The sequence below is a fragment of the Oryx dammah genome, unplaced genomic scaffold, assembly GCF_014754425.2.
Source record: "Oryx dammah isolate SB20612 unplaced genomic scaffold, SCBI_Odam_1.1 HiC_scaffold_22, whole genome shotgun sequence".
Lineage (NCBI taxonomy): Eukaryota > Metazoa > Chordata > Mammalia > Artiodactyla > Bovidae > Oryx > Oryx dammah.
In genome coordinates this window covers 19,963,350-19,985,787 of record NW_024070206.1, presented here as the reverse complement: position 1 = coordinate 19,985,787, position 22,438 = coordinate 19,963,350, and the positions used below count along the sequence as shown (strand labels likewise).

Genomic DNA, 22,438 nt, shown 5'->3' with positions numbered 1-22,438 from the left:
CGGTCCTCCCTCCACCCCGTGGCCTGCGAGCCGGGGGCTGGGGGTGGGGTAAGCTCTCTGGGGAGCCGGGTCCGATGCCGGGCTGGCCGGAAGGAGGAGGCCCGGTGCCAGGACGCCAGGGGCACAGGGGCGGGGGCCCGGGGGCTGACGCCGTCAGGGGCGGTCCTGGGAGCCTGCTGGCGAGGTTCCCCGCACCCCCGGGAGGAGCCGGCGGCGGCCACGTGACCCTCGGCGCGGCCAGAGGCCCAGAAATAGCAGCTGCCGTGGATCCGCCCGCGGGCGGCGCGAGGGGAGGCGGGGACCGCAGGAGCCGGCTGGCGGGGCGCGGAGCGTGGCGGCCCCGGAGGATGCGGAGCCCCTGCCTGGCCCGGCCCCGAGCTCATGATGGCCATCCGAGAGCTCAAAGTGTGTCTTCTCGGGGTGAGTCCTGCGCCCCTGGGGCGGGGGCGGGGGGGGCGGGGGGCCAGCGCCCTCTTAGTCACCCTTCTCCCTGCGCCCTCCTCGTCCCCGCTTCCCCGCGCCCCCTTTTCAACTTCTCCCGCCCTGCCCCCCAACCAGCACCCCACTCCCAACGACGTCCGTGCGCCCCTGTGGCCCTGCGCGCACCCCCCTCGCCGGCCCGCTCCCTGTCCCGGCCCCGCCGGGTCCGGTCCGAGCCTCTCTCGGGTGCTTCCTGGCTCGTCCCCTCGCCGCGCCCGCGTTCCCGGAGCCCTCGTCGTCTCGGGCCGCGTCGGGGCCGGGGACCCCTCCGCGGTGACACCATGCCAGGACCCCGCCTCCGTGGGCTTTCTCCTTCGCCTTTAATAATTTCCTTCCGGCGGAAACTTTAAGTTACTCAGCCAAGGCGCGGAATCCTTTTGCCTCCTGGGGGCAATTAGTTTATTTACTTTTTTAAAAAAGAAAACAAATCTCAACTCGGGGTGAAAAAATGCGCGAGGGGACGACCTGGCGGGAACGTAGAGGGAGAACGCACCGTAGAAAACTTTTCGTGCTTCGGATCAGGGCAGGACGACAGAGTCCTCCCCTGTCCCCACTTCCCCTCCCGAAGTGGGTCTTTCTGAGCCCAAAGAAACGTGGAAGAAGCCGGAAACAAAGACAGACACAAACTCCCCAGTGGTGCTGACCTGCCCTCGGGGAGTGCTCAGGGAATTCAGCTGGCGTTTTGGATCGCTCGCTCCTGGGTACCCACACCACATTCCGGAATTGCTTCTTTGGGAAGAGCTGGTTTTCAGCCCTGGTTTTAGCAGCTTTTGGCACAGACGCCTAGTGTTCAGCCCTTGGCAGTTCTGGTCTCCCAAGAAAACAGTTTCCGAAAAAAGCAGCAAAGGTTGGACGGCTCTGTTTATATCAAAGCAGTGCTAACTGGTCTGTCAAGAGGGGTGTGCAGAAGCAGATAAAGAAGGAATGGAATGGTTTTAGGTTAGGGCCGGATTGCCCCGGACCCTGAGGCTGGGAAAGATTGAGGGCAGGAGAAGGGGGCAACAGAGGTTGAGATGGTTGGATGGCATCACTGACTCAATGGATATGAGTTTGAGCAAATTCCAAGAGATGGTGAAGGATAGGGAAGCCTGGCGTACTACAGTCCATGGGGTAACAAAGAGTGGGACACGACTGAGGGACTGAACAGCAACAACAAGGGGCTGTCTGGACTCCCTGGAGGCCCTCCTGGAACCTGGGGAGGTCTGGCCTCACTGTCCTTTGCTAAAGTCCCATTTACACTAGGTTGTCTGGTTGGCCTTGGTCTCCTGATTCACCCAGGGGCGTCAGGCAGAGGCCCTCCCTCCTCTGTGCCTGCCCTGGTGTTGGGCCATGGCCTGGATCTGGTGGATGCTGTCCCGGCCTCCCTCTGTTGACCTTTGTCAGAGTTGAGGGGTAGGTGTCACCTACTGCCGGGCTCTCTAACATAAGCCAGACACAAATTCTAGGAATCTCACGTTTTCCTCCCGAGGAGTCATTTCAGCCTCCAGGAAGCGCTTCAAAGACTCAGAAGATCGGGTCTCCAGGAACCAAGAGGCAACTTTGACGTGTGTTGTGTGTGTCAGGATTGGCCTTGTGAATAAATAAAGTCAGAAATGATATGCTTGTCCCAGCACATGAATTATGTTCAATTTTTCTGCTTATAGCTAAGTCTGTTTCCTCCTACAATCAGGTCGGAAAAGCTCTGATCCGAAGCAGCAAGCCTGGGTTCTTATGCTGTCCTGCTCACTGGCTGTGCAGTTCTGGAAAAGTATCTTGATCACAGTGTCTGTGAAATGGACGTGATAACATCTTCCCGTTTAAGGCAGAGGACTAGAGCAGACAATCTCCTAAGATACACAGCGCCATTTCTTGCTACCCTGTGACTCCAGGATGATTATTAGCAAGCCTGGGAGATGAGAAAGCTGGGGGAAGCCCCTGCACTTCTTTTTGCCTTATCTCTAAGGATGGAATGCACTTGTTAAGTGACTTCCTAGAGACAGTGCCTCTCCTTGTGTGCTGGTCCTTTGCAGAGGCCCAGAGGTAGGAGGCTGAGTTTGAAAGAAAAGAACAGCCCCACAGCAGTTCAGGAAGATAAATCTGAGCAGATGAAGACTTTGAAGTTTCAATCCCATCACCCTGTATCTGTGGTCTTCTTTTTTTTGAGAGGCTCTAGGTTTTATTCTTGTTCAGATCAGAAGCCATTTATTTGAAATCTTGGAAAGAGCCATTGCTCTTATTATCACACTGAGTAATGTTTCTTAAGTCCCCGTTTGGCTGGTACATCCTGTGTGTGTGACAGCTAGGTTCTCAGCTGCTTCTCAAGCAGGGAGATGCTCTGGGTGAGACAGCACTGGTGGTGATGGTGGTTTAGTCACTAAGTCCTGTCTGGCTCTTTTGTGACCCCATGGACTGTAGCCCGCCAGGCTTCTCTGTCCATGGATTTCACAGGCAAGAATACTGGAGTGTGCTGCCATTTCCTCCTTCAGGGGATCTTCCCTACCCAGGGATTGAACCCAAGTCTCCTGAATTGCAGGCAGATTCTTTTATTGCTGAGCCCCTAGGGAAGCCCTGAGATCACACTGGGTGTGGCCAAAGCCAATCTAACTGCTGGTTTGCTCTCTTGGCAGATCCACAGGAGAGAGAATCCTGTGGATCAGCCCCTGGAAAAGAGATTCAGTGCCAAGCTCACGGTCCTCTCAGAATTTTAAGGAGCCCTGGTTCCTCTGTTCTTTGTATGGGAGGCCTGTCTTTTGTGGATGAAGTCTTGCATGTAGTCAACACTCAGCTTCCTATTTTCAGCCACTGCCACACCTTCCTGAAATCTCAAGCCCTTGCAGCCACGCCCGCTGCCAGCATCACTGTCTGTCAGTCCAATTGAGCAGGTGATGGGAGTGGGACCACTTAGCTGCCGCCTTGCTGGCTCACCCGAGAGGCAGAGGGGCAGGTCCTTTAGTGCCCAGTGATTGTCCCTGGCACTCAGTGATCACTGGGCGACCTGTTTCCCATCTAAGGCTGTGGTTGTGCTCAGCTCGGGTGGTGCAGGCATACCCCTCTCTGAGCTAAAGGTCCCCACGTGGGTGAAGATTCCTGTCCCGAGGGTCACTTGCAGCAGGTGGCAGCGTGGTGTGCCAGGTGGCATGCACCTGTGCCTTTCAGAACCCTGCTGTTAGGCCCTGGGGTTCAGAACCCTGATCTCACTTCTCTCGGTGTGTGCTCCCACATGGAACCACAGCCATCTGTGGAGCATTCCCCGAATGCTTTGTGCTCTTGGAAAAACGAAGGACCGAGAGCGTGGGGTTTATTTAGGCTACCTGTTAGAAATTCTTGGCTCTTGTTGTTTCCATGGGAGGACTTGGTCATATTTCTCCCATGCCTTCGTGAGTGCCCTTCCCTGGGATAAGCTGTCTTGGGATCAAGCTGGGCAGCAGACTGTCCAGGTTGGACTCTTAGGACCCATGAATCTCACTCTTGTCAATTAAAGTGCCAGTCTTCCCGCTTTGTGAATCTCAGTTAGTATTATGAAACACGTAGCTAAAAAACAACTCCATTAAAAACAGCAAAGTATGTTTTAAAAAAAAACTAACAAAAACAATATTGAGGCAGCAGCTGTTCCAACCCCAAAAGTGGAAAGCGTCCCAGTTTGCGTTTTTTAACACACATCACCACGTGGCAAAAAGCAGGAGGAGGGAGAGAGAGAGAGAGAAAGAGGAGGGGAAGGAGAGGTAGGGCCAAGGGAGGGGGAGAGGCGCTTTCTTTTCTTTTATTATTTCCTCTGGGTGTGCACACTTAAAAACTGCTTCCGAATGGAATCCCAAAGAGATTTATATCTGGACTTCGGTTGTCTTGACGACAGTTTAGAGATTTCTGCCGCTTCCTCTGCAGCCGTCAGGGGCCTGGTGAGGCCTCTCCTCTGGCCTCTGTTTGAAGAGCAGGCAAGTCCCTGGGATTCGCTGTGACATCTGGGTGGTGAGGACTTTACCAGAGAGGGCTGAGGGGTTCCCGGGAGCACCAGGACCCACGATGCCGCTCACAAGAAGCAGATCAGCCTGAGCTGTGGACCCTGGCCTGGCTGCTCTGGGTGAGGGTGAGCACCCATTACTGGCAGTATTCTGTAAGGTGATGTGAACATGTGGGGTCCTCTCGGAAGGAGCACACGCAGAGCACGGGGAGGAGCCACCCAGGCAACCATCAGCGTTGTCTAAGTCTGAGGTTCTGTTGGTGGTGCTGGTGCTAAGCTGTTCAGTCGTGTCCGACTCTTTGCGACCCCCATGGACTGTAGCCCACAAGGCTCCTCTGTCCATGGAATTCTCCAGGCAAGAATACTGGAGTGGGTTGCCATTCCCTTCTTCAGGGGATCTTCCAGACCAGGGATCAAACCCGGGTCTCCTGCATTACAGGCAGACTCGTTACCATCTGAGCCACCAGGGAAACCTACACGTTAAGGTACCAGGACGTGAGGAGATATGAGCTCAGGCATTAGAAAACGTCTTCAAGTTCACTTGTGTCCGTCAGGTTAGACTAATGTCTAACTTACTCCACTTCCTTTTGCCTGAGTTTGTATAATTTGTCACATGTGTTAGAAATTGGAATAGGCTTTCCTTCCCTTGGGCTTCCCTGGTGGCTCAGAGCGCTGGTTAAGAATCCGTCTGCAGTGCTGGAGACCTGGGTTCTGTCCCTGGGTTGGGAAGATCCCCTGGAGAAAGGAACAGCTACCCACTCCAGTGGGTACTGTGGGTGAGTGAGTTGCTGAGCTCACCCGCCCACCCGCCCAGTTCTCCTCAGGGCTCCGGGCCCGGTCTTTTTCCATGAGCACTGACCACCTCCTAACAGACCAGATGATTTATTTTCCCCACTTGAGTGCTAAAGTTGCTGAGAGTCGCGGGTGTCCTGAGGAGTTTGTTGGCAGAAATACAGAAAAGTGGGATTTAACATCAGGGTCCCCTGGAGAGCTTCTCCCCGCAGAACCTCCAGGAGTCTTTTCTGATCAGTTTCCTTGCTCCTGAGGAAGCCTTCTCCCAGTTCTCTGGAGGTCACCACTGCGCCTTCTGCTTACCCCAGATCTAACCCAGAATGCAGCCTGGGCCACTTTCAGTCTTCATGGAGGCATCCGGATGACTCGGGCTGGTAGAATCCAGGGGAGGTCACATCCCTCCTGGTTTCTTTCCTTTGAGCAAGATCTAGGGAGCTGGATCCCTTTGTATCAACGGTCTGTGTTTTTCTAGAAGAAATAGACACCTGAGTTTTCCAGAATAACTTCCTTTCTACTCTCATGGAGTCGCTAGTCTAATGAGGACATGCAGATGAGATGCCTGGTCCTGAAAAGTGCCTCTTCACCAGCCAGCCCTGGAAGGGGAGGAGAAAGAAGGGATGGAGGGTGGGGGTAGGGATGGGGAGGAGAAGATAAGAGGAAAGAAGTATGAGTGAGGGAGTAAGAGGATGAAGACCTAGGCTTACGTGCGCGCACGCACACACACACACACACACACACAGTCACATAACATTTGCTCTCTGCTGGCAAGAGAAGAGAGCAAAGCCTTCTTGTTCTCCTCCCTCCCTTTCTTATCAAACAATTGGCCAGGGCATTTACATTTATAGCAAGCTTAATTAAGAAGTCTTTCTTTGTGTGTTTTTGAAGAACATCTCATAGCATCAAAGCTAAATACTTCACAGACCCTTTCATTTTAGGAGCTAAGATACTTTCTAAACTTTTTCATAACAAACTTCTGAAAAGCTACTCTTTTTTTCATTGTCTGAGTTCATCTTCATTGAATTTTGAATCTAATGATGAGGTTGGGGAGGGATTAGGGGTGAGGTGGCAGAGACGGGGTCCTCACCAGGAGGATGCCTTCAACCTCGTCTCTTTATTAGGACATGGAACTGTACTGCCTTGCCCCGGTCTTGTTGCCTCGGGTGCGATGGAAATCCCGCAGCTGTGAAGACAGCATCCCACCTGACCTCCTTCATCTCACGGCCACCTCCTGGTGGTTCTTCTCCCCCTGTCTTTTATGTTCAGATGACGCCTTCATTTTATGATCAGCATCCAGCCCTCTGTCCTGTCCCCTGGTTTTCTCTGTGCTTTTCAGCCCCACAGTCTTCCGTTGTGTTTCCTTATTCTCTCCACTTCTCATGGGTGAATCTCAGTCTGTCCTTTAAAGAATCACCAGGGCTGGGCTCTTAGAGGAAAATGTTTCTGACTCTGCTTTCCAACCCTCTGAGCAGGGGGATGTGCTGAATCCCAGCGAGTGACCTTTTCTTCCGCTGCCATTACAGACCAGAAACCCAACCAGCTCACCCTGTGGGGAGTAATGCAGGCATTTCATGAGGCTTCTTGTTTTAGTTTTTAAAAAGGGATCTGTATAAAGTAAACGGGGATTTCACTAATGGGAAGAGTGCTGTGGGGATGAACAGAGACCCTTACAGGTGTGTGCGTGTAGGCAGGTATGAGGACTTGCCACAGAGCTGGGGTGCTGAGGGAGGCTCTGTCCCTGGGTTTCCAGCCCAGCAGGGTCCTTGGGCTGGTAGAACTGGAAGGGGGAGGTGAAGAAACAGCACCAGGCAACCCCTGGGATGTCACATGATGTCATATCACATGACGTGCAATTGCCAGGTAAGGGAGTGGAGCTTGTAGGGCCTTAAAAGGGCCTCAGAAGCACAGCCCAGAAAATATTTTTTTAAAAAAGACATCGCTTTAAAAAGATGGAGTGTATTATTTCTAGATCTCCATCTCAGGTTAGGTTAATCTTAGTAAGATAACTAGTAGAATCTTTTTTCAATAAGAATAGAAATATTTTTGAAACTCTTGCTAAAGTTATAATTTATGGTTTGAACATGTTGCTGCTATTGATGTGAATAGCATGATTGTGCATTTTACCCCTGTCAGCCCTGTGCTTCCAATTTGCTAATGATAATTATTGTGTCACAACTAACCACATGCACACCCTTAGTCTTGCTTGTGAGCAGTGTATTTACAGATGCTCTGCTGGTGTCTTCTCTGTATGTCCTTGACTTCTTCATTATTAAGATTATCCATGGGTAGAAGAAAAACAGTAATTATAAACTTACAAGCACCATAATAATTTGCAGTTGCCCTCAGCCCTGATCACAACAACAGCGACATCAGTAACATTTGAGGAAGATTGAACACAGGCCTGGAATGGAAGCCAAAACTTACTCTGTTCTTTCTCAGGCAAGAAAGTGCTTTGAGAGAGTTGCGTTGAAATAAACACATTACCCTGTGTAAAATAGCTAGCTAATGGGAAGTTGCTGTATAACACAGGGAGCTCAGCCTGGTGCTCTGTGACAACTTAGCGGGGTGGGATGGGGTGGGAGGTAGGAGGGAGGTTCAGGAGGGAGGGGAACACATGTAAACCTGTGGCTGATTCATGTTGTTGTATGGCAGAAACGAACACAACATGGTAAAGCAATTGTCCTCCAATTCAAAATAAATTTAAAAATTAAAAAAAAAAAGAAAAAAAAAAAAGGAAAGCACTTCAGAGTGCCTTGGATGAAGAGGGATGTCTTGAAATTACTCTAGTTTAGAGTATTTCTGTAATCAGGACAGCTGACATGTACCGAGGGTAACTCACATGCCAGACACCATGCTGAGTGTTTTGGCTTTCTGTTGCTTTGTGACAGACCGCCCCAAACTTAGTGCTTAAAACAACAATGTATTGTTCCTCCTCACCGACTGCTCTGGGGGCTGACTGGGCCCAGATGGGCAGTCGTTGCTCAGATGGTGGCCGGGGCTGGAGCCGAAGGTGCAGTCACTTGGGCTGGGTTGGCTGCACCCGCTGGGTGACCAGACATCTGTCTTCACGTGGCTTCTGCATGCTGTCATGTGGGCTTCCTCACAGTGTGGAGTCTCAGGGCAGTCAGACTGCCTCCACGGTGGCTGGCCATCTCCGGAGCAGGAGTTGTGAACTCAAGTTTTCATGCATGACACACAGTGAGTCCACACAAACTGAAATGTCAGAGTTTGCAGCAGAGGAAGGGGTACTGCAGAACTGAGCAAGGAGAACAAACAGCTCATGCTCAAAAACGTCTGAACTCCGCAATGGTTTGAGGGAAGAGTTTTATAGGAAAATTTGGGGTAAGGGCAGGAAGCAGGTTGTGTTCCAGGAATCTTGTGCTCAGCCTGAAGTTAGCATCCTCCACCTGGGTGAGAGGATTTTGAGCATGACCTTGCTAGCATGTGAAATGAGCGGTAGTTTGAACATCTGGCAATACTTTGGCCACCTGATGCGAAGAGCCAACTCATTGGAAAAGACCCTGATGCTGGGAAAGACAGAAGGCAAGAGGAGAAGGGGGCGACAGAGGATGAGATGGTTGGATAACATCACCGACTCAGTGGACGTGAGTTTGAGGAAGCTCCGGGAGATGGTGAAGGACACTGAAGCCTGGCGTGGTGTGGTCCATGGGGTTACAAAGAGTCGGACACAACTGAGCAACTGAACAACCACAACAACATGGTTGGGGGCCTTAGTTCCTGCAGAAGAGCTCAGAGAGATTTTCTGTGCATCCCTTGAGGAGGAACCAGGCCCCTGCCCAAGCTGTGCTACTGTTTCCTGTGTGCTTTCCCTTTGTTTCTGCATCCCTTCCCTTCCACAGTTAGAAACTGCTTGAATCTGCCCTTTAGAACTCGAGGAAGGTCTAGGAGGCCGAAGCCTTTTTCCTACAAACAAGACACGGGGGGCAAAGAAAGGCTTTTGTGCCCACGAGGGCCCCACAGGGTCCTGCTTGGTTTCTGTTCCATGAGCTTTGGGTGGATGCTAACAGGCTCCTTGCTCATAGGTCACAGAATGTCATTTCTGTCACATTTCACTGATCGGGTCAGACGGCCAGCCCAGAAGCAAAGGGAGGATTAGACTCCATCTCTTTTTCAGTCTGTTGGACTGCATGAGTGTTTCACCCACATCATGCATTAAAGGAAACTGAAGCTCGGGGCCAGGTAACAGCACAAAGACTCCCAGCTGATAATAATAATAATAATAAGTGAGCTTTCGAGGATTACAACCAGCTCCGCATGACCCTGGAACCAGCGCATGCAGCCTCTTTGCTGGGCTGAAGACTTTCTCAGTCGCAAATTACTTGTTCAGACTGGCATGTGGCACAGTAGAGTGGGGTCACAAAAATAAAGAAATAAAATAATTCATCAAATTGAACCAGGTTTGAAGTACTTCCCTGGATAAGAAAGTGAAAGTGTTAGTTATTCAGTTGGGTCCGACTCTGGGCGAGCCTATGGAGTGAGTATCCTCCCTGAAAGAAAAGGCAGATACCCTCAGTGTCAGGGTTCTGGCCAGGGTTGGGGAGGTGAGATGACTGGCTTGAATGAGCCATGAAGACATGAAGTGGTGTCTGCAGGGAGGCCGGGACACGTGCAGGACACACCGTGCAGGACACACCGTGCTTGCGACAGTGACTCCGGCCCGCCCTGGGTTCCCTCAGCGCCTCGCAGGGGCAGACACCTGCGTGCAGAGCTGTTGCATTCAGTCTTGGGTCAGCCCTGTGTGGCAGCCCCTGCCTGTGTTTTGTGGTGTGAGATGAGCTTTGGTAGGTCCCAGGCATCCCGGCCATCACAGGGTTGTGTGTGCAGAGGGACCTTGGGCTCAGCTGTATCCGTTGCCCTTTTTCCAGCTCGTGTTCAGGAAGCCCTGGATTCCAGGCCCTTTTTTCCTTCACTCCCTCAGGGTATATGTGTTAAGTGCTATAATTGTTTCAGAAAGTGGTGGTTCACAAACTGTGATCAACCTGCTGGATGGTGGAGCTGTAGGCATTAGGAGTTTCTAGGGCTGCAGTTCAACTGTCTTCATAGCTAGATGGGCCTCCTGCCAGCTGAGCACAGTGGACGCTGGGTCACCCTCGGGTCAGCAGATGTGGCTTGCTCTAGCTTTGTCACGTCCTAGCTTGATTCCCCTGGGAGATCACATAGCTACTGGGGTCCAGATTCCCGCTTTGTAAAATGCTGGCAGTTTGCACAGACAACCCCTCTGACTCGGCCTAGGGTGTCATGTTGAAAAATTCTCTTACCTCTTCTTCCAAAAACCGTTTTATACCCTGATAATCTTGAGGCTTAAGAGAGTCTAAGTAGATTCTTTTCACAAGAGGATCTCTAATTAAGTTTTATTTAATCTGCTTAGCCATGGGATCTGGCAAGGCATAGGTGATAATTAATAGCTTTTGATTTACTGTGTGATACTGTCATTCTTTTCGTGAATTTGACCCAATTTGTAACATACTCTTCAATCAAAAAAAAAAAAAATTTGACATTAACACTGAATAAGTTTAAGGTGCGAGCTCAGTTGCTCTGTCGAGTCCAACCCTTTTCGACCCCATGGACTGTAGCCCACCAGGCTCCTCTGTCCATGGGATTTTCCAGGCAAGAATACTGGAGTGGGTTGCCATTTCCTCTTCCGGGGATCTTCCTGACCCAGAGATTGAACCCGAGTCTTCTGCATCTCCTGCCTTAGCAGGCAAATTCTTTACCACTGAGTTTAAGGTTAGGTGTGTATACACTTACGTGTTGTAATATGATTGCTGATGTAGTCATATTTGTCACGTTGCATAATTATAGTACAATTTTTGTCTATATTCATCATACTGTGCCTTAAATCTCAATGGCTTATTCACTACTTGTTACAACTTTGTGCCCTTAACAATAGCAGTCTTACCCCTGCCCCCCTGCTGAAGCCCCATCCCCTGGTTACCACCATTTTACTGTCTGTTTTTTATAGGTTTAACTTTTTCAGATTTAACATATGAGTGGTAGCGCCCAGTACTGGTCTTTCTCTGACTTATCTCACATAGCGTCATATGCTCAAGGTCCATCCATGTGGTCAGATGAGAGGATGTTCTCCTTCCTCAAGGCTGAATAACACTCTCTCGTCTGTTTGACTACATCCTTCTATCCATTCATTCGTTGATGAGCGTTTGGATTATTTCCATATCTGGGCTCTTGTGAATGATACTGTGGTCAACATGGGGTGCAGATATTTCGTTGAAATCCTGTGTTCATTTCCTTCGGGTATAAGCCCAGACATGGAATTACTAGATCATATTTTAGATCTATTTTTAATTTTTTGAGGAACCTTAATATTATTTTCCATAGTGTTAGACCAATTTACATTCCCACCACAGAGCACAAGGGTTCCTTTTTTACCACATTTTCACTACAACCTGTTGTCTCTTGTCTTTTTGGCGATAGCCATTCTAACAGGTGTAAGGTGATATCTCATGGTGATGTAACATATTGTTTATATTTTTGTACTGAAATGTAAGGTTCTTGCGAAAAAACTCACAGGTCTTATGGTGCACAATGGATTTTTACAAATTAAATGTCCAGATCTAAGAGTAGAATATTCCTGGGAATTCCCTGGAGGCCTAATCGCTAGGATTCTGTGCTTCCATTGCCAGGGACCCAGGTTCAATCCATGATCAGGGAACTAAGATCTCACAAACTATGCTGCTGCTGATGCTGCTAAGTCGCTTCAGTCGTGTCCGACTCTGTGCCACCCCATAGATGGCAGCCCACCAGGCTTCCCTGTCCCTAAGATTCTCCAGCAAGAACACCGGAGTGGGTTGCCATTTGAGGCATAGCCAAAAAAAATTAAAAACCAGAATATTCCCAGTAAGTGTTTATGAATGATTTTCTGCACCTTTACCAACACTGAATATCATCAAAACTTTTTATCTTTGCTGATATTATAGATAAAAGATGATCAGTTCAGTTCAGTTCAGTTCAGTCGCTCAGTCGTGTCCGACCCTTTGCGACCCCATGAATCACAGCACACCAGGCCTCCCTGTCCATCACCAACTCCCGGAGTTCACTCAGATTCACGTCCATCGAGTCAGTGATGCCATCCAGCCATCTCATCCTCGGTCATCCCCTTCTCCTCCTGCCCCCAATCCCTCCCAGCATCAGAGTCTTTTCCAATGAGTCAACTCTTCGCATGAGGTGGCCAAAGTACTGGAGTTTCAGCTTTAGCATCATTCCTTCCAAAGAAATCCCAGGGCTGATCTCCTTCAGAATGGACTGGTTGGATCTCCGTGCAGTCCACCTGTTATAATTTGATTTCTTTAATTATGCCTGACTCTGAGCATCTTTTTATGTTTATTGACTATCTATATTTCTTGTTATCTATACATTCACATCATTTACCTACTTTTTATTGGGTTATTTTTCCTTTTGACTTGTGAGAACGCTTTGTACATTAAGAAACCAAACCCTTTGTCATTTGTATTGTACAAGCCTTTCTTCAATTTGTTGCTCTCTAGTTTACTTTTTTTTTACTGAATTAAAAATCATATTAATATTTTAAACTTTTTATTTAGTCAAATATATCAATATTTTCCTTTATGCTTTTGGTGTTTATGTCTTGCTTAGAAAGTGCTTCCATATTCTAATATTGTAAAATTTTAACATATTTTAATTTTTCTTTTGTTCATTCATAGTGTCTTAAATTTTTTTAATTAAAGAATATTTTTTAATCATGTGAAATTTATTTTGGTACAGTCAGGTTGGGATTCAGATTTTATTTCTTTACTCCAAATGTCTAGGTAGTTGTTCTAATGCTGTTTATTGCTTAATTTATCATTATTCACAGGTCTGATATGTTATTTTTTATCATAAATGAAGTCCCCATAAGTATTTGGGTTTGTTTATGGACTCTGCATTGTTCTACTAAAACATGCACTGATTTCTGAATCTATCAGATTCAAGAAAATTTAGAAATCATGTGAAGGAACCTGCTTTTGGGTACTGAATGGTGCACAGGTCTTGGACATCCAGGGCTGCAAGTACGATCTAGTTGATTGGTTTGCTCATGGAACAAATATTAATATTAATGAGCACAAGCTTTACTAGGTGCTGAGTGTATTGCGAGTTTTGTTCATCTGTGCCAATGTTCATCTTACTGAGAATGATAAGCTGGAACATTGCATATATGGAATTCATTTAGTGGTTAGTGGAAGATGCTTTAATGAGTGAAAAATCTGAGAGGAGCTAAAGGGAAAGAGTAATGTTGTGAGCTGAGCCTTAGCTGGGTGGTACCCATCTCTGAAGTGCGATGGCTTCTGTGTTTGGACCAGTTTTAGAAAAATACGTAGGCGAAACGATGAGTTAACAGTTTCCACCATCTACAGCACTGGGGTATTTTCCATGCTGTGTTTCTTTATTTTTCCCCCTTCAGTATGAGTGGGATTACTTCTACTGGAGTTAGTCCAGAAAGTGCTGTGTCAGTGGGAAAGTTAGTGACACATTGAGCTTAATGTGTAACACAGTCCATTTAAGATGATCCTGGATCCTGGATCCTTCATCTCCCACAAATAGAGCAGGGCTGGAGTCCTTCTTGTGACCAGCTGAAGCTTTCTGATACCTGTGGTGATGGACTGTAGGGCATACTCTCTGGTCAGTGAAGCAATGACCCCGCATCATAGTGGGTCCAGCCCTGCTTGTTGCCACCCAGGAGGGGCAGAGGCTCCTTTCAGAAGGACACTCTTCAGTATCAAGTGTGAATCCAGAGGCACAGGTTCTTCTTCTTTCTAGAAGTCTGATTCCTCCTCTCTGCCAGGAGTCCCAACCTGAACCCAAAGTGTCATCCCATTCTCCTGGGCTCCCATCACTTCCAGGAGTCGCCCAAGAGAGGTATGGTCCCAGTTTCTGGGACCATGGGCTGCCACCTGCCTCCCATCTGGCAACCTCTGCTCCTGCTCTGGGGGCGGATCCACATGTCCTGGGTGCTGTGTCCCAGCCTCTGTGCTGCCAGCCCCTCCTCTGTCTTTAGACTCATCTTCCCTCCCATTCGCCCTCATACGTGAATCCATGCACATGACTGGTGAAATCTCATGGGTGTGAAATGGTCTCATTGCCCTCTGACGGACAGAACTCCTTTTGACTGGAATGTTAACACTTCTGTTGCCTGTAATCCTCATATATCACGGGATGGAAGACTTCCTTGGGTTAGTTCAGGTCACATATAGGGGGGCAGGATTCTTAGAGCCCCTGCAAAGTGTCCGAGGAAAGAGCTGCTTCTACCTGAGAACTAAACTGAGTTTCATCTGGAGTTGGGTGTGGCTCCCAGTCTGAGTTGTAGAAGCCACAGAATTAGCCGGAATGAATGTGGTTGGTGTTTGTGTGTTATTTTAGGAAATTCCTTAGAGTCTTAATTTCGGAGGGAAGCAGATCCTGCCTCTGAATAGACTCAAGGAGGCTGAGTATCTCTTGGGCAGCACGGCTAGTGACCTAGTTTGAACAGCCTGAGGTCTGCGCCCCAGACCTGGCCTGGGAGCCAGGCGACAGTGGGGAGCTGTGCCCGCAGACTCGTGGTTGGCCTGGGGTTGAGGCGTGATTTCGGCTGTGACCACGGCTCTCCAGTTTCCTGAGAATCCCATGAGTAACCCGTGTGGCTCACCGCGTCCTGCAGTGATGCTCTTCTGGTCCTGAGGTCTTAACAGAGCTCACGCCTCACGGTGCCAGGTGATGGAACGGTGGTCTCACATCAGCAGCATGTGCTGGGCGTCTCGTGTGTGATCTTATTCTCACAAAATCTATTTCTTCTTTTGAAAAGGGGCACTTTTCTTCACTCTTTGCCATCTTGATGTAGAGAGTAAACAGTATCTTCTTTGCCATTAGGACGTTTAATTTTGAGCCTGGACTTTGGATCTTGAACCCGGACTTTGGATCTTGAACCCAGAGCTGAAGCTGTGGAAGCTGGCTGCCTATTGTTATCACCGATCTGTCTCCCTGTCGGTCCGCAGGGGGACCGAGCTGGCCCAGGGCCTCCCCATAGGTGGTGCCCTGTGATGCTGGAGGCAGCGGAGCCTTTCCTGTGACAGAGAGGGAGTTCCTGCTTATTCATTCATAGTCAGAGCTGAAATTTGTTCATTTATAAATTTCTTGACAACTCAGAATAAGAAAATAGTGGCATTCAACCTGGGAGTTCTTGGTAAATATTTACTGATTGTGTTAACATGATATTGGGTGCCCAAAGGCAATTCGGCAAATGTTAATAATTAATTAGACTTACCGAAGGCAAAAGAAGTCTCCAGTGGGTCACGCTTTCAGTTTCTAAAAAGCCGTCAGACTTCAGTGGTGATAAATTTGTTTGAAATGTATAATCTGTGTTAGAATACACAAATGTATATTAAAAGCAGAGTACTGTTTTATGTGAATTTCCAAGCTTTCCCCTAAGACTAAAAGGTAGTGCTTTGAAATATTGGATGAGAAGAACCAGAGGTCGTTATTTTTGTTTTTAAATCTGTGTGGTCTTCACTTTACTTTTTCAAGTGTCTATTAAAATGTGTCACCTATTTGCACTTAACGAATGTTTTATATGCCAGTTGTAAAAATGGATCAATGGATTTATGTGTCTAGCAGAAGATCAGTTAATTGGTTTTGAATGGTGTGCCAAGGTGACACAGTCAGTTTTATGATTTCCATAGATGATGGATTTTGCTCCTGTGACAAGGTCAAGCACATAAAAATTCCAATCAAATGCCATAAAAAGCACGGTTCCATATGCCAGTCTGATTCTGTAGGCGTCTTTTTGTGGCAGGGCTGGCAATTCCATCTGTCCTAGCTGAGAGTCAGCCCCAGTCCTGTCTCTGTAACAAGTGATCACACACACAGCTTCCTGATACACATAATATAGTGAAAATACATGGATAATATGGATTTACGCTATAGGTCGTTTAAATCTGAAAGCGTACTTATTTCGATTGCAGTCGAGGCTGAGTGGGAGGCGGTGTATAGCTGCCATAATTCAGGAGGGCAAGGGCAGTGTTGGTCTCTCTTGGTGATAGTCTGTTTTCTCTCTCCTGGTTGGTATCCTGGGGGAAGCAGGTAAATACTGCTGTTAATTACGCGCCGTTCCTAATGGGCAGATGTCTGTCGTCCCTGACTGCAGCTCTTGATCAAAAATGGAGTAGCCAACGCGAATAGCTTGTGTTTATTATTCTGGTCATGGGCGACAGCAGGTGCCACAGCAGATCAATCTCAGATTGGTAATAGGTCGTTGAGGAGGCAGAAAATGGCAGGCTAGGATAGATTGACCTGTAGCTGTCATATAATCTCAGGGACCGACGGTTGGTTATGTGTGCTGCAGCTGAAATATATAGCTTAAGGCATCCAAGTCAGGGTCAGGGGGTTCCAGCAGATACCCCACCCCCGTCTGCTTCTTTCAAGGGCCCCTGTTACTGAATGGTCTTAAAAAGAGTTTTGTCTGCCCTAATGGTAACCAACAAGACAGGATTGCCAATGACTTGGTCTTGGCAGGCAGCCAGCGTATAAAGGATGCTCAACGCTGTGGCACCCCTGCTGGGCTTTATGCGTGGAAGTGGGTGCAACTGCTGAAGAAGGGCCAGAGCTGCCCTGTGGGGCAGGGAGCGCAACCCAGGTCAGATGATGTCCTGCCCAGCCCCGGGTGGTGGGAAACTGGGTCTGGGGAGACAGAGCATCTGCCCAATAGCTAAATGTGGGTAAGTGGCATTTTCCAAAGAAGGGCGTAGTCTAGAAAAAATATGGGTTTAAAGAAGTGGTGTACTGTCGTCCTTGTATATAGATATATAAGTAAAGCTTATCAATTTAGATTTGGAAATTGTGAGATTTCAGACACAGGGCCAGAATGAATCTACCTTATAAATGAATGAGGAATAAGCAGATGATGAGGTCCAACACGCTCTAAGGATAATTCTCAGCTTGTTTAGAGGGATGTGTGGGTTTTTAGATTCTTTAGATGCACTGCGTTGATAAGGATACAGGCTGAGATCCCAAAGTCCAGGGACTTAGGCAGGAGAGAAATCATCTCTTTCTTCTTGGTCAGCTCTGGTAGCTGATTCAGGACTTCTCTGATGGATTTGGGGGTCAATTTATTGCCTCTGCTTCTATCCCATTTGCTGGAACCTAGTCTCCTGACCACCTCGACAGCAGGGATGACCTGCTAAATCTCAGGACTCTCTTTCTAATGGATGAACAGCAGCAATGATCCTCTCCCATATACCCTTTTCATGTCCTAACAAGGTCACTGCCGGCATATGAAATTTGAAGACAGCGGGTTTATTACTTGACCAGATCTTTGGCATGAGCCATTTCTCAGACTCTGGATTCTAAGGAGAGAGAAACAAGCATTAAGCTGGTTTGTGGAGCCTCCTAGACTTAGATCCCTCACTTGTATAATGTTGGTAGCAGTGTCTGTCCCAGCGAGTAAAAGTCACACAGCACAGGTAACATGAGACCATGGGGGCCCCTGCCTGTCATGTGATAACTTCTCAATAGAAGGAAGTTCTTCCTCTCCAAGAGGACTGGTAAAGGTCATCTACTTCCCCGATGCTTCTGGAAAAACAAGTTGATTTGCTCAAAAGTTACCTTAGTTTGCCTTATTGCACCAGGATTACACCACATTACTGTAAGTGTTTTTACTTCTCCAAATGCAAATTTTAAAATTCTGTGATGAGCTAACACTCACCCAGAGGCAACTCATACCATCCAGACACATCTTCTGGCCCCATCGCACCAGGGCTAGAAAGAAGGGACAATAGAGCAGGTGTCTGGGGCGTGAGGCATGCCCCGTGAGCTACAGTTCCTGAGGCAGAGTGGATATTCTCCACCTGGCCTGTAGCTTGGGTCCCTGGCTCTTGAGCTCAGACCCTGTCAGGTGAGCTGCTGGTCCTGGGCAGGCCCCTGGCAGGTGCTGCTTTTGGGCAGGTGTGATTCCTGCTGGGGGATCTTGTGCTGGAAACGTGAGATGGCCAGTGGCGCCCTGGGACATGGCAGCTCCAGATTTGGCGGGACATCGCTAAGTGATGGGTCACGAGGACTGAAGTCCTGAGGTTGGAATTGATGAGGCTTTAGTGGGAGGACCCACTGTTTGGGAAGCCATGTTCTTTGCCATCACTGCCCCTCCCCAGCCGGGGTCCCACGTGTGGGCTCCCAAAGCAGCTCCCCTAGTGCACTGCTGGCTTCCCTGGGCTGTGCGAGGGGGTGTTGAGGAGCACGGACTTTAGGCGTGGGCTTCAGTAGTTGCAGCTTCTGGGCTCTAGACCACAGGCTCAGTAGTTGTGGTGCAGGGCTTAGTTGTTCCGCCGTTTGTGGGATCTTCCCAAATCAAGAATGGAACCCATGTCTCCCATGTTGGTAGGTGGATTCTTTACCACTGAGCCACCAGGGAAGCCCCTGAATTGTTCACTTTAAAATGATTAATTTTGTGTTATGAAAACTGCACTGCAACAAAAACTACAAGTGTAGACTACTTCCACATGTGAAATGGTTTAAACGTGAGTAGTTAGGAGGCAGAGGGTTTAGGTCCCAATGTTAACATTTTGCCATCAGAGATACATGACACATAGGACGTCAGCAATGCAGCTGGCTTCCAGCAAGGTTCCTGTAATTCCAGAGTTTTGCTAACTCTGATTAGCACAGTCACAATGAAGCACATCTCATAGAGGCCAGAATCTGTAACTTGGGTGATGGCCTTTTAAAATTTGGATAATACAAAGGAGTGTGGGGAGAACATGTTAGTGGAAAAAGTTACGTTTATACAGAGAAGCTTAAAGAAGGAAACAGAATGTGCATGCTGATTCCTCTACTTAAGATCACATCTGTTCCTACTTAAAAATAGATCCAAGGAATCCTTTGTGTAGAATTACAAAGTTCAAAGGCTACAAAAAGGTACAGCCTTCCCAATCTTTGTTGTTCAGTTGCTCAGTCTTGTCTGACTCTCTGCGACCCCATGGACTACAGCACACCAGGCTTCCCTGTCCTTCTGTATCTCTTGGAATTTGCTTCCAATCTTGGATGGCTACTGTTAATGTATCTGTGTGATTTTTTTTTTTAAGGATATGTTTCAGGCTTGTGCTCACACACCCAGATATTTTTTTAAAAAATAAAGAAGTCATTACAGATCTGTAAACGGATTTTTTCAATCTATAGATGTTTGAACGCTTTTCATACATAGCAGCTCCTGCAGGTAGACTTCATTCTTTTGAATGGCTGCATAATCACCACAATGACAGTTAGCCAGCACTGTTCTCAGTGCTGTGGATGTATTATCTTATTTAATCTTTACCACAGTCCTACTTGGTGGGCCCTGCTACTGCTCCTGTTTCAGAGGAAGGAACAGAAGCACAGAGAACTAGTAAGAAAATTAAATCTCGTGTGTCAGACCCCAAACACACATTCTGACCACTCCCAAATTCTGTTCCCCTGCACAGTTAGTTTGTGGGTGGGCTGGGGGCTATCATGAGTTCCGGTTTCCCTACAGGCCACCTCCTGACTGTTATTTTCCATTTTTCCTTTGTCACAGCATCTCCTAGGATGTACGCTCCATGTGTCTCACACTCTGGGTTGTGATCTCTTGGGGTCTGTTTCCTTGGAGTTCTCTTCATGTTTTCCTCCAGTTAAAAGAGACAGGGAACAACTCAGAAAATTATGATTAAGGTTTACAAAGTTATTCCCGAAAAGCTATCAGATTTGGATCTTTTAGCCCAGAAAAGAGGAGCATGCATAATTTCTTTTGCACACAGGAAGAAATCTCGGAGACTCCTCTCCTGTAGGGGAGGCAAGTCCTGGATGTCCCCCTGGGATGCCATCTGGTTGAGAACCACTCTGAGATTTTCTGGGTGTCCCTGTCTGCCCTGCCATGTAGTGAGTGGACTCCAGGGTATACAGCGGGGCTGAGGAAGCCCCCACTCCAGGTGCCAGGGCCCTTGCTGTTTATTTCTTCCTTTTCTTGGCACTGGGTCATTGTCTCCCATGCTGAGCTCCATATTGAACAGCAGCTGGTAACCCAGCCCATGGATCAGGGGGTAGGATGCTGGTACTCGGTGACTTCATGGCATTATCAGATGGATGTTGCAGAGAATAGATGTACACTGGGCATTGGTGTTTCACCTTTTCTAGAGAAGCTAATAGACACCTGGGACTTCCCAGGTGGCACAGTGCTCATGAACTTGCCTGCCAGTGCAGAAGACTCAGGAGATGTGGTTTGATCCCTGGGTTGGGAATATCCCATGGAGGAGGGCATGGAAACTCACTCCAGTATTCTTGCCTGGAGAATCCCATGGACAGAGGAGCCTGGCGAGCTACAGTCCATGGGGTCACAAAGAGTTGGCCATGACTGAGCAACTGAGCATGCAGGCAAATGGACAGTGCAGTGATACTGGCCAGCCCTGTGGCTACTGTTTTGAGGAAGCATGAACATCGAGCTGGTTTGGATCTAGAGTCCAGATCAAACGTCATAGAAAACTCAAGTTCCAAAATGTTTTCCTTCAGTCAGCAGAACGGCAGAATGCTGCTGCTGTCTACTTGTCCTGGCTGACTCTGTGTTCCTGGTCGCCAGATACAGTTTGCCGTTTAGATCCATTTAGCAGAGAAGGATTCTGTCTTATGAAAACACAGGCTTGATGTGTGACGGCACTTGGGAAGCTCAGTTAAATATTCTAATCCTTTTCTGGGATAGAGGCAGGCACACAAACAGGATCGTGTCACAGATTTATCCGTGTGTGTCTATACACGTCAGACCTTGGGCAAGTCTCTTTTGTGCTAGATTGGGTAAGGCACCAGATTCGTGGGTAGGAAAGCAAAGTTTGAACTGAGCTGCTTGGGTCGTGTGGTTAGGTCACGGTGGAACAGAAGTTTGTGCTCTCATGTCAGAGAAGGTCTTTAGTCCCATCCTGACCCCTCAAGCTGTCCAAACCACCGAGTGAAGAAACACACTTCCTTTGGTTCATCTGACCAAATTATTATCTAGCAACTTCTGGCCTGGTTGCCTCAATCAAACTGCAATCTTCCTGCCTGCTTGACAGAGAGTCCGGTGGGGGAGGTGGGGGCAGTGTGGATGGGTCCCCAGAAGCAGAGCCTGAGTGGACAGAAGGGTCCAAGTTGAAACCTGAATGGTGAGCTCACCCCTGGAACAAATCATCGTCTTTCCTGGATTATTGCTTTTTCTTCCTTGCTTTGTTTTTTAATAAAGTCAACCAGTTGTGTTTTTGTAAAGCTAGAATGTAGAAATGGACATTCTCGTCCTGTCACTTGGATTCTGAGTGCACGTGTAGCAATGCCTTTAAGCCATGACCGTGACCTGAGATGCAGATGAAATACGGCCGAGGTTCGTGAGTGGCCGAGGGGGTGCTGCGACTGGAGGCAGCCAGACTTTACTGCTGGCCAGGCCCAGACATCAGGTGACATTTTCCAGCCTCCTGTTTGATGAGAGAGCAGCACATGACGTTATGGTTTGGTTGTCACTGCCTGCCAAAAACAGTAGGTGTGATGATGTGATGGCCTAGTCCAGGGGCGGGAGGAGTGGGCCTGGCAGTGGTGGGAAGTGACCGGGGTCAGCGCTAAAATCCTTACAGACGCTTCCTCCTGGGGGTCCAGCTTTGGAAGGGCAGCCTTTGGCTGTGCTTCCCGTGGCCGGCAGGGGACAGTCCAGTGTGCCCTGTGCTAAGTCTTTCAGTCACATCCGACTCTGTGACCCCATGGACTATAGCCCGCCAGACTCCTCTGTCCATGGGACTTCCCAGACAAGAATACTGGAATGGATTGCCATTCCCTTCTCCAGGAGATCTTCCCAAGAAAGGACTGAACCTGAGTTTCTTGGGACTCCTGCATTGTCGGGGAGGATCTTTGCCACCCGTAGCTTCCTGCTGGTTCCTGTGGCCATCGGGGGCGTTCCACGTGCCTTGAGACCCAGTTAAAAAAGAAGAAAGATACAGAGTGTCCCACAGAACCCAGAGCAGGAATGTTGCTGGGCCTCCGGAAGGTATCAGAACCGTCTTTGGGCCACTTGGCTTAACTTCTCTCCGCACAGCTTCCCAGCCCAGGGAGTTGAAAGGTGGCTGCCTCCAGCCTCCCATCCACATGGTGTGGTTCTAGCCTCCGGGGACTTCATCCCTGTGTTTCCCGGTCTCTATGTGTCAAGGAGGTGGGAGTGCACACTGAGATCGAGTCCTTCCTCCTAGTGCTGGACTGTACTGATTGTAAATCTGTCTG

At 48.5% G+C, this 22,438-nt stretch overlaps 1 protein-coding gene across 1 annotated transcript in view; it reads left to right on the top strand.

The window, feature by feature from the left end:
* Positions 1-271: 271 nt before the first annotated feature.
* Positions 272-22,438, top strand: part of RAB31 (RAB31, member RAS oncogene family) — an 80,785-nt gene continuing 58,618 nt past the window's right edge. The window contains exon 1 of the mRNA XM_040264623.1: positions 272-420. Coding sequence (XP_040120557.1) covers positions 382-420 — 39 coding nt within the window. The 5' untranslated portion in view covers positions 272-381. The remainder of the gene's footprint in view (positions 421-22,438) is intronic.